The sequence below is a fragment of the Callorhinus ursinus genome, unplaced genomic scaffold (genome assembly GCF_003265705.2).
Source record: "Callorhinus ursinus isolate GAN/ISIS: 27379988/994484 unplaced genomic scaffold, GSC_fseal_2.0 scaffold17, whole genome shotgun sequence".
In the NCBI taxonomy this organism is placed as follows: Eukaryota; Metazoa; Chordata; class Mammalia; order Carnivora; family Otariidae; genus Callorhinus; species Callorhinus ursinus.
Window position 1 is genome coordinate 39,926,230 of NW_027397079.1, and position 12,163 is coordinate 39,938,392.

The window sequence follows — 12,163 nt, forward strand, 5'->3', positions numbered from 1 at the left end:
AACAGGATTGGCAGTTTATGGAAGGGATCTCAGGTGTGGTGAGAATAGTTTCCAAACGGTTTCTATAATTCAGAGAAATTGATTTTGAAATGCAAAAGTACATTCTGAAGTTCTAGGCGGATGCTGTAAGCGAGAACCCTGACTATAGCATGTGTGGGTGGAGAATGGGTTGCCCAAAGGAGAGGACAGTCCCCCAGCTCCAGCCACCTGGCACGGCATGTGAGCCAGGGAATCAGGCTGCGTGGAGAACGTACGCCTGTCTGAAATGGGCAGCCTCCATCTGGCCCCAGCTGTGGGCCAGCATCAGGGGCCAGTGTATCAGATATTCCAATTCTTAAAGAAGTCAGACATCTCGACTGTTGTGAGAAATCTCCCAATTTTTAGATGTTCGGTTATTAAAAGCAAAACACAATGAGTAAAACAAGATGAATCTGTAAGCTGAGCTTTATGTCCTCTGCTGTGAGGGCTCAAACAGACATGGCTGGACTCGTGGCAGGTCGGGGGCAGACTGTGGGATAGAATGAACACCAGGAAAAATCAGTTAATAGAGTAAAAACAAAAGCAGACGGAAACCCAGGTTGGCTGGAGGGCCAGAGTACGAGAGCAGGGCCTGCTAGATGACACATGAGAGGTGAGAAACAGGAGGAACCAGAGAGCCAGAGGGTTTAAACAGCTATGCCATGGCCCGGACGACAAGGCTGAGGGAAGAGTGGGGGTTCACTCATTTGCCAGCTGTGGCTCAGGCACTGTCCAGATGTCCAGGGTACGAGATGGACAGTGTCCTTGGCCCCACAGAGCTTGTACAGAACTAATCGGGAGACAGACATGGCTGGACTCGCAAATGAAGAAACAAGGAAACAGACAGCAATAAGGGTTATGCAGAATTAAAATAGACTAATAGAGAAAACTGGATGAGTATTTCGAGGAGGCCTCAGAGGGAGAAATGTCCATGCTGAGAGCTGTGAAAAGGACACAGCCTGGCAGAGAGACGTACTCCAACCTGAGGGCACAGCTCGGGGGCAGAGATCCAGGGGCAGAAAGGGGCTCAGAGCATGGGAGGTGCAAGAGAGGCCAGCGTGTCTGGGGCACGCAAAGGCTTGCTCAGTAACGGCTTTGAAGCCAACGTGAAGAGCTTGGATTTTATTCTGAGCATGACGGGAAGCCACAGAGGTAGTAAAGCAGAGGAGTGATGTCTGATTCAGGTCTTAAAAACCTCACTAAAGCTGCTGGGCAGAGAAGAGACGGTGGGAGCAAGGGTGCAAGCAGGGAGACAAGAGCACACCCCTGATGACGTATGAAAGACTGGGATGGCTTGGACAGGGAGCAGGTGGTGGGGATGGAGAGAAAGAGACGGCTGGAGCCATGTTATTTATACCGATTTGTGTGGGACATGTCACTGCTTTGACTTAAAACTTGTATTAGACGACCTATTATCCACATGGCAGGAAGGGTGTCTGTGGTCCTAATGTGAAGTACCTGGATAAACCACACACGGAAACCAGAAGGGAGAGCTACTGAGTGACCCCACCTGGGAATGTCAGGAGAGAAGGGGAGAGGAGCTACCCAGCAGCCTTAGTGATCTTTTTAAAACATGAATCAGAGGACATCTGGGAAAGCCTGGTTAGCAGAGTTCTCAACCTGGGGTTCATGCCTGGATTTCAAAACATCTTTCAACCTTGGAAATTATTTGTGAAATCGTGCATGTGTGCGTTTTTCTGTGGGAGGAAACAAATGAGTTTATCAGAAGGTTTGATAAACTCACAAGCCTTCCGAAAGGCTTTGTCTTCCCTGCTCCATTCTATGGTATACAGTACAATTTACAAAGACATCAGATTGAACTGATTTTCAGGCACATCTCTCCTCATGCCCGGGTCTAGGGAATGTAACTCAGGGGCTGAAGAAGCGCTAAGGGGACTGACAGGAGGAGAGGGGAGGGGACAGAAAATGGGGGAGACTCTTGGCTCCCCTGTGGTATTGCACCTGGAGCAGGGGTTAGCCAACTATGACCTGCAGACCAGTTCCTGTTTTTATAAATAAAGTTCTACTAGAACATGGCCACCTCATTTGTTTCCTAGTGTCTACGGCTATTTTTTGTACTGTAACAGCAGAGCTGAGGAGCTGCAACAGAGACCGTTGGGCCTATAAAGCCTGCACTATTTCTTGGCCCTTCACAGAAAAAGTTTGCTGACTCCTGACCTGGAGCACCTCCACTGTCGTATTGTTACAGGCCGGGCCTCCACGAAAGCTTTCACTGAAAGGAATCCGCTGCTTTAAAATAAGTTTAGAAATCACTTGTTCTGCCCAGGCCTGCTGCTTGGCCCCCATCGAAGACCAATGGTTCTTCAGGTTCTCTGGCCTTCCACAACTTTGTGCAAACTGTCTTCTCTTTACAAAATCCACCCTCCAATTCCAAATGACAAAACTGCTACATCCTTCAAGGCTGATTTCAAATGCTGACCTCCTTCATGAAACCTTTCCAACATCTCCCCTTGGCTTTAATGACTTCCTAGCCGGAACACCTCAGCCCTTTCCATTCTGAGGCCAGGGCTCAGCACAGCACCCTGTCTAGATGTTCAGTGTAGCTCACCTGGCTTTGCTTTTTACCCTCAATTGATGCCATTCAGTCATGACAGGTAGAACTAACTTATACCAGGCTTTCTCAACATCGACCTTTTGAGCTGGACAACTCTTTGTTGTGGGGCTGTCCCGTGCACTGTAGCACTGTTCACAGCATCCTGGCCTCTACATAGGAGACACTCATAGCAACTCCTCCCCACCAAGCCGTGGAAATCAAAGTGTCCTCAGACACTGCCAAATGTCCCTGGGGGGCAAAATCACCTCCAGCTGAGAACTGCTGATTTACACAGTAATTATAATTCAAAGACCTAAGCTTTATCAATTTAGCTCCAAAGTTGTATTTTACATTCATTTCCCGCAAACCGCAAACACATAATCTGTTAATAATCATATCTGAAAGGATTACCATGGTTTTTTCTCTTCCCTCAGCTAGTTTCCTCTTTTTATGTATATGTTTGTTACGGTCAATTTCTACATCACCATACACATTTGATACATCCTCAAGAAGAACCAGTGGAACTTGGCTTGGGGCATTAGGACCTATGGATGGGGGGAAAACACCAACACTTAAAAATGCGGCAAGGAAAATAAAACTTAATATCAGGTGGAAGTTTATTCACCTGTCGTTTGAAAATACAGGTCATTAAAAAGTATGTTCAGTGTGATCCCAGTTAGGCAGACAAACAAGTATACATGAATAGGAAAAAAGACTGTACAGATATACACGAGATTATTAATAAAGGTTCTTTCTCAATGACAGATTACAAATGAAAGTTCCTTCCCTGTATCTACAAATTTTTCATAGTGATCATGAATCATGATATTAGCCAAAAACTAAAGACTATGAAGTTATATGTATAATATCTTATAGCTATAAATTCCAAACAAAATCTAAATATATGAAAGACTATAAAGTAATACACAAAAATGAGAGCTGTATTATATTGGATGGGTAGGTGATTTCATTCTTTTACCTTTCTGTTTTTCACATTTTTTACAATTTATACGCAAAAATGTTATTTAAAAAAAAATCTCTGTCTATCGCAAAGCCTTTGTGAAATCTACTTCAGTACTTTGCTACATCTGCTGCTTTTTCAAAATAGAGGCACTAAATATCTGTATTTAGTTTCACAGTACCACTACATTCTTTAAAATAGAAATTTAATTAATTAATTAATCAAGTGGGCTCCATGCCCAGCGTGGAGCCCAAATGCAGGGCTCGATCTCACAACCATGAGATTAAGACCTGAGTGCAGATCAACAGTGGGACACTTGACCGACTGAGCCACCCAGGCACCCCGACATAGAAATTTTAAATGAAAACGTACTTACATAAAAACTACCAACAACTTAAAAAAAGCACTGGTGTCACCCCACAATGATTTGGATCCAAGAACAATGTTAAGGTAAACATTTTCATCACCTTCATCACCCCAGCTGAAGCAGTATTTTGGGAGACTCTTGAATTTTTTAACCAACCTTGGAATAGAGATGGTTGTATGCTGTTGACATACTGGAATGCATTCTTAAAGAAGACCAACATAGTTGAATAAACCACTTGGTTTTTATATTTTGCATGAGCTTCATTATCAAAGTTGTTCATGTATCTGCAGAGATCCTTCATTCTATGCAAAATATCACCATAGTTTCTGAAAGATGAAGGATGATAAAAAGTATTTAATTACTCGGCTTATCAGCAAAAGGTCTAGAGAAAAGCCCCAAAAGGAGCATGACATTTACCAAATGTAGCTGGAGGCATGCATAATTCCCCTTCTGAATTAGAGCAGTGATGAGACCACTATTTTAGGACATAGACACGACAAAGTAGCTACTCTTTCCTCTGAATGCCAAAGAGTGCTTCAAGCTCAATAGCATCTTACAAGTTCATACTTCCGTTGGGAATCTTTTAATAAAGTGGAAAACCACCCTCTTTTGCATAAATGCCAAGGTTATAGAAGTTGTCCAAAGAAAAGTGTATCTATACATTATATGCTTTTTAAGAAAGTGTTTTTGTTTTTAAAGATCCTGAGATATACAGTATCAGAAGGCTTGCTAAGCAATTCTAGAAATGAACATTTTTTACCGTCTTCCTTTATCCATCTGCCATTCACATCTCATTCCAACAACATTTAAAATCTTAAACAACCTCTCCCAAGGGTCCACAATCTGGGACGATTTTTCAGTCAGTCCTTCTATTATGTACTTCTGAGAGCTCCGTTTGCTAGGTGACATTAAATCAGATGCTTCTTGGGTACCTGGGAAGTCAGAAAAAAGAATCCTATAATTAATCTTACTATTTACTACGTATGTAGTACTTGACAGAGAAAGACAAAGTCTGAATCCCTATTCAAAAGGCAAGAGCACAGGGGCACCTAGGTGGCTCAGTCGTTAAGCATCTGCCTTCAGCTCAGGTCATGATCCCAGGGTCCTGGGATCAAGCCCTGCATTGGGCTCCCTGCTCTGCGGGAAGCCTGCTTCTCCCTCTCCCACTCCACCTGCTTGTGTTCCCTCTCTTGCTGTGTCTCTCTCTGTCAAATAAATAAATAAAATCTTTAAAAATATATATATAAAAAAGGCAAGAGCACAGAATCCCAACACATTATGTGTTTTGTTGAAGGACCCACAACTGGCTACTGGTATAGCAAGAAATGACCTTTGAGCTGTGGTACATGTATGGAGCTCAGGACCCTAATATTATGGTTCCACAAGCTGACTATTTCAAAGGGTAAAATTGGTTCCAGAAAAGTCTTATTTCTTACCTGCGGTATTTTTTTCCAGGAACCATCTTGGTACGCATCCAGAGAATAATCAGAACGATGAGGGATTTTTGAGTTTGCAATTTACTAAAGTCTGTATAAATAAAATTGCAGGATATTCTCACTTACCTTGATGCTGACTCTCTATTTGAGTAGACCTAGTGACATAATTGATATAAAATTCAGCTGCTTTGTTCAAGTACTTATATAATAAATTGGCAGGCAATCGGACATCATGGTTGTTAATTATTAGAGGAAGGACATCACAAACTGTTGAAGAGGAAAAATAAGAAAAAAACAATTAAGTTGTCTGTCTACCCTACAATTCTGATAGAAACAAAATTTATTTTAGAGTTCACTTTTTGTAGTATCTAAAATATATAGGGAAAAAACCTTTATGGTCCATTAATTTAAAAATTTCAGTGCAAAGGGACACTAGTGGGTGGAGTGAGCAAGGAAATACATAAGCAGATTTTACATTACGGGTAAGGGTCTAGCTCTTACACTGGGTGACAATTCAGATGTTTATTATTATGCCTCATACTTGAATATATTATTACACATATTCTTTCAGAGGAATCAAATGTTATGTAATAAAAATTTAGAAGTTTATTTTTTTATCTTTTTTTAAAGATTTTATTTATTTATTTGACAGAGAGAGACACAGTGAGAGAGGGAACACAAGCAGGGGGAGTGGGAGAGGGAGAAGCAGGCCTCCTGTGGAGCAGGGAGCCCGATGCGGGGCTCGATCCCAGGACTCTGCCTTCGGCTCAGGTCATGATCCCAGACACTCAACGACTGAGCCACCCAGGTGCCCCGAAGTTGTTTATTTTTTTATATAAGATTTTATTTATTTGCCAGAGAGCGAGTGAAAGAGGGAGAGCGCGCGCACAAGTAGGGGGAGGGGCAGGGGCAGAGGGAGAAGGAGGCTGCCTGCTGAGCAAGGAGCCTGATGTGGGACTCAATCCCAGGACCCTGGGATCATGACCTGAGCCAAATGCAGACGCTTAACTGACTGAGCCACCTAGGCATCCCTAGAAGTTGTTTAAATGCTTTTTGGACTAAAAAAATAAACAAGGATTTAAATTTCATAATATGAAAAGTTCCTTTGCTTTCCACAAATGACCTTATCCCTGAAATGATACAAAATACAATGTTTCTTACCAAATAATTTTCTAAAGCAGTTAACAGGAGATTCTTGTTCTTCAATAGTTTCAGCCTCTAATAATGCTTCCCCAAGGCCAACCTGTTTCAAAATACAGTTAATCATTTAAACATGTTACAGTTTAAGATGTCAGAGTTATATAAAGAAATGGCTTTTTAAATTTAACAAACAGCTTATATATGCAAACTTCCCCAAGAAACAAATATTCTCATTTTAAGCACTAGAAAACAAAATATATCAGCAACACAGCTCAGAAGGAAACCCCAAATTCACCTGACCACTGACTACTTTGTCTTGGTTATCCCTCCTCTGAACTAGCAAAATTAAGACGTTAAAATGTCTATAGAAACTTAAAGGAAGCACTGGAACTAGTCAGAATGATAAAGGAGATGTAGAGATTTTCTACAAAATGTAGAAACTGTATTCTCTGCATCAAGATGTATTATGATGACAAACCTTACCACTTTCAGGAGTTGTCAGGAGCAGCCAGTCATTCAGCCTTGGCTAGGCTGGACACAACTGTTTGGCTTTTAAGGCCACCTTTCCATTACTTTCTACCATGTATTCCCTAGCAGAGTAGAAAGTAGGCTTATCAAAATCCACCCAGACATCTGTATTATCTTCCTTGGGATCACTTGGTGATGCACGGGGTAGGGGTAAAACAATGGAAAAGATAATAAAACATGGAAAGCTAATAGTTGAGTAATGATCAAGGAATGTATTGGGTTGAATAGCATCCTCCCAAAATTCATGTCCACTCAGAGTTTCAGAATGTGACCTTATATATATTTTATCTTATAAAAAAAGTAAGGTCTTTGTGGATGCAATTAATTAAGAGGGCACACTGGGTTAGGGCAAGCCCTAAATCCAATGACTACAATCCTTACACGGTTATGTAAAGACACAGGAACACAGACACACAGGGAAGAAAGCCATGTGACAACAGAGGCGGAAACTGGAAACTGGAATGATGTAGCTGCAAGCTGAAGAATGACAAAGATTGCTGGTGACCACCAGAAGCCAGGAAGAGGGAGGAAGGATTTTTCCCTAGAGCCTTTAGAGGGAGCATGGCTCTGCCCACACCTTGCTTTTGGACTTTCAGCTTCAGAATGTGAAGGAATAAATTTTGGTTGTTTTAAGCCCTCAGTTTTCTGGTACTTTGTTATAGCAGCCTTAGGAAACTAATAGAAGGAGGTATAGAAAAGGTTAACTGGGGCCAGAAGCTTGAAAGATAGTGTGGGTAAGAATAAACAACAGAGTTTGAATTAATAGAGTTAATGATTCGAATCCTGAATCTCCCACTTACTAGCTATGGGAAGTTACGAACATATTTAAGATTCAGTTTCCTCATCTGTAAAGTGGGATACTGTCTACCTCAAGGGGTCTAGGGAGTATGGAAGGAGATACCTAACACTTACCAATGCCTGCCAATAGCACTCAATAATTATTACAGATAAAAGGAATAGAGAGAAAAGCACATGAAAAACATGCCTGTCAAGACTATAGACTATGGCTCTCAGTTAAATTCAAACATTGTTGATTACAGCGTAATAGGATTTTTTTAAAAGATTTATTTATTTGAAGAGAGAGCGCACACGGGGGAGGGTGGGCGCAGAGGGAGAGGGAGGGAGAGAGAATCTCAAGCAGATTCTATGCTGAGACGGGAGCCTCACGTGGGGCTCAATCTCACCACCCTGAGATCACAACCTGAGCTAAAATCAAGAGTTGGATGCTCAACCAACTGTGCCACCCAGGCACCTCTGGAATAGGATTTAAAAAAAAAACTTTACTGTACTTTACAGATTGCAAATAAATACGACTGTCAAAGCTTGGTGACTGTTTCCTTACACTGACGGGAAACTTACTTCCTCTGGAAATTTATAAAGTTTGAGGACAGTGACATCCTTTCAGCTTTACTGATGAAGATTCCTTGATTGAAGTTCAATCTTACCTAGTGTTCTTCAGAATTTCTGTTTTAGAATAATTCCCATTATAGCTTCTAACCCAACTGATGAATGTGTTGATTGATTTTATTTTCTCTTGAGAAAAAGGAAAGGATCAAGTCATACCCCATGCTGCACCACTGTTTCAGGGAAGCGTCTCAAAAGTAGAAGCAACATTTCTGATCGTTCCAACGTGTTGAAGCATTGTTCTGTAACCTTTAGTAACATTTCGCACTGGACCCGACCAGGGAGAGTTTCAAATAAACCTGTACATAACACATTTTACTTTAAAAAATTTCTTTCAGAAAGAAAATCCTAAAGCTAAAGTGGAAATAAGGCATTTTCATGTACAGAACAGTAAATACCACATTTAGAATCACTGTTTTGAGTTTTACCTACAACCTAGAAGGCTTTTGGGTCAGATGGTATTGGACACAGATGTTTGCTGAATGACCCTAAAACATTTGGAGGCCTTATTGGAGCCAGAAGACAAGAATGGTGTAGGTGAAGGGTCACAACAGTGCTTGTTGTTGGCTGAGATAAAGAGGATGCATTTTTTCAAGGTGAAATGACCTAAACCACCCACTTTTTTATCCAGAATTTGAAATCTTTGATTGGCTATCACAACCAACACAGAATGAAGGTTAATGAGAAAGGTCATAAATCACTAAAAGTTTCTCTCCTGTTTTGTGGAGATCTGCCTAATCTACAGATGCTTTCTGATCACTATAAAATCTGTTAAAACTACATTCAATTCCCTGGCCTAACTGATAAATCTACACCCTTTAAGGAAGCTTAGAGGTTTCTATACAAATGCTCAAGGGACCAAGTGACACCATTTGAATAGACTTCAGTTGTCAAGAACAAACAAACATTTGGGTACCAATACCACAGATGTTGAATTTTCTGTGAAATTACTATATATAACTTAGTATTTCAGAAGTGGTAATTTATACACCATTAGTTATCACTCCATTCTTACTTCTTAAAAATTGGGTTTGTTTATCCTGTGAATCGTTCCTTAATGCTGATGTAATAATGCTGATTTCTCTCCACACCACCGGCTGATCTGGGAAATTCACAAACCTATTTTAAAATGAATGCATTAAATTAAAATGTCAGATTCTATATAGTATTACAAAAAGAAAAGAACATTAGCATATGGAGAAATACACATATTTCTCCGTTATAAGTGAATATGCAGACGTACCGAAACAAGCCAAAATAAAGATATAAAAATAAAAACTGAGGAAAATGAAGTTAATCACAAAAGTCTTTAGAGTTTTTTATAAGTGAAAAAACAAGTGACCATAATATATAAAGCATTCCTAAATATCAACAAGGAAAAAGAACTAAAAGAAAAAAAACCTACCCAAAAGAAAAAGTGGGCAAAGGCAAATCACAGAAAGAATACAGCCAGAGAACCCTTGAAAAGATACTCAGTCTTATTAGTAATACAATGAACACAAATTTTTAAAAAATAGTAAGATACCACTTTCTCTCACACTGGCAAAAATTAAAATATGATAGAAAGACTGATAATTTCCAATGCTGGCAAATGTGTGGGAAAACAGGCACTCTTATACACTACTAGTAGAAATGTAAATTGGAATAGTATTTTTTGGAGAGTAATTTGATAGTGTATCATGTATACCCTTGACTGTGAAAATCAATGTTTAAGAATCTACTCCACAGAAAAACACTAAAATATGAGTACAAAATAGCTTACTGACACTCTGAATATAATCTCAAATAATTGGAAACTACCTCAATGTCCACCAGTATTATGAAATACTATGGCAATATGAAAAAGAGCTCTACATACTGAAAAATAAGGGCATCCCTCCATGGCCGGGGGTGAAGAAAGCAAGCTGCAGCGTGAGGTATGTAGCATGATTTCACTTTTGTAACCCTTCCCCACAAAAACCAACTTATATGTATTGTATGTACACAGTACATTTGTGTATACACAGACACACAACACTTAACTCTGGTTGAGTTGGAGGGACTTGCACTTGTTATTCTCTATATTTCAGTATTGTCTGAACTGCAGAGCACTATTATTTCCAAAGCAAAATAAATTATTGTAAAGAAAAGTTTTAACAAGAATAAAATATAAGAAGACTTCTCTGCAGAAGGCATGTCAGACGTAAGACTAAGTAAGCTTTAGATACCAGAGATGTAGATGAACTTGTAGATCCCCCAACTCCCACTTCCACACACAGACAAAACCTCACGAGAGATCCCGGGCAGTGCAAGTTGAACTCACATGTCGTACAGCAGTCTCCCGGCGGTGGCGGTCCTCTCGGCATTCCGCTCGATGGTGTACATCTCATACTGCAACACAGATCAGCCCCGAGGGTCACAACCTCCGCCCGGGGCTTGGTTCTCGCTCACCGCCCGCCGCGCTAGCTGGCCTTCACTGAGCACCCCCAACCCGGGAGGGCCTGATAGCAAAGCATCCACCTGGTGGCGCAGAGCCACGGGGCTTACGAGTGCGACCCTCGAGCTCACTTACAATCCTTCGGTCCCCGAGACTGGAGGAATACTGTCTCAAAAGTAGTAGGCACTAAACAAATGGCTGCCATGATGATGAGCGAGCGAGAGAACGGCCTTTCCCAGGGGCGATGCGGTGCCGTCCCGGCCACCAAGCAGCAAAACACCCCCACGCCTCCAGCCACCCGGACCTCGAGCGGGGTCCGCTGTGTCTCCAGGTGCCCGCCTCGCGGGAGAGAGGGCGTGTGAGGGGTGTCGGAGAGCGGGGCGGGGGAGGTGGCGAGAAGTGGGAAGAGAGGGAGCGGGGCAGGCCGGACTGGAGGCGGGCCGCCTTTGGGGGGAAGAGCTGGCGGCCAGGGCAGTCCCGGTGGGGCGAAGTGCTCACACTTCCACGGAGGCAGCCGCGTGCACAGGCCTGACCTCACCTGGATGTTAAAGTCGGCGGGGTAGAGGCTGCGGGCTGTGATCAGCCAAGCCTTGGCTGCCCATAAGTCCTGCTGCACCAGCTCCCGGGCTCGCTGCACCAGGAACTCGCAGTCACCCTGGGCCGACATAACCCAGGAGGTGTCGGGCCGCGGGCAGCTGAGGTCGTTTACCTTCCGGCTCTGGAGACACCGCCGCCGCCGCCGCTGCCGCGGGGGAGGCTTCTGCGCATGTCGGGGTTGGCCGCTCCGGAAGAGTTTTCCGGGTTTTGCGAGCACCCTCCTCCGGTCAGCTCTCAGTAACCGTCCGGCCCCTTCCTCCTTTGAGGACCTAGTGTTTTCGTTATCTTTTCCAGGTCACCTGCAAGATGTGGAGAAGTGGATTCCCACTCTTGCGGGCTCCAGCGTGACTCTCGTCCGGTCAGGGAGCATGCGCGAGAGCCAGTCCTCGCCGAGCTGCCTAGGCGGGTTCTTCCATCCCTCTCCTGGAGGTCTGCGGAAGGGCGGTCCATGGGTGTCTTCGAGTCTGGTACCCCGGACCAGGCTGGAAAGAAGTTTGAGAGGAAAAGGCAGAGAGCGGCCTAGAAGGCGGCGGGAAGGAGCGCGCAGAGCTTCCTCGGCCCTGGGCGGAGTTGAGGAACCTGTCCCTGGGTCATTGCCCAGGATTAGGTTTATGGGAAAAAGTCTGAGGCCAGATAAGGGGCCAAGGCACAGAGGGGCAACGTAGTGCCTAGCGTTCGTTCTGGTGCATTTTATCTTTTCTAAGTATGTCCCGTTATATTGTTACTCCTTTATTTGTTGGTT

The 12,163-nt window shown here is 42.9% G+C and overlaps 1 protein-coding gene across 8 annotated transcripts in view; it reads right to left on the reverse strand.

Moving 5' to 3' along the window:
- The window catches only part of INTS10 (integrator complex subunit 10), a 37,181-nt gene extending 25,594 nt beyond the window's left edge, over positions 1-11,587 (reverse strand). For 2 of the 8 annotated variants that reach the window (XR_012381192.1, XM_025885964.2), the window contains exons 1-9: positions 11,363-11,586; positions 10,711-10,778; positions 9,424-9,527; positions 8,568-8,707; positions 6,498-6,579; positions 5,463-5,603; positions 4,661-4,832; positions 4,057-4,226; positions 2,984-3,117 (exon numbers count right to left, since the gene is read on the reverse strand). Coding sequence is in view for 7 of the 8 variants with exons in the window: in XM_025885964.2 (XP_025741749.1) it covers positions 2,984-3,117; positions 4,057-4,226; positions 4,661-4,832; positions 5,463-5,603; positions 6,498-6,579; positions 8,568-8,707; positions 9,424-9,527; positions 10,711-10,778; positions 11,363-11,491 (1,140 nt within the window). In the remaining variant the exon portion in view is untranslated. Of the gene's footprint in view, positions 1-2,983; positions 3,118-4,056; positions 4,227-4,660; positions 4,833-5,462; positions 5,604-6,497; positions 6,580-8,567; positions 8,708-9,423; positions 9,528-10,710; positions 10,779-10,959; positions 11,219-11,362 lie in introns of those variants that run through there. The other 6 variants (XM_073902601.1, XM_025885965.2, XM_025885957.2 and 3 more) reach the window with 6 other exon arrangements.
- Between the last annotated feature and the right edge of the window lie 576 nt (positions 11,588-12,163).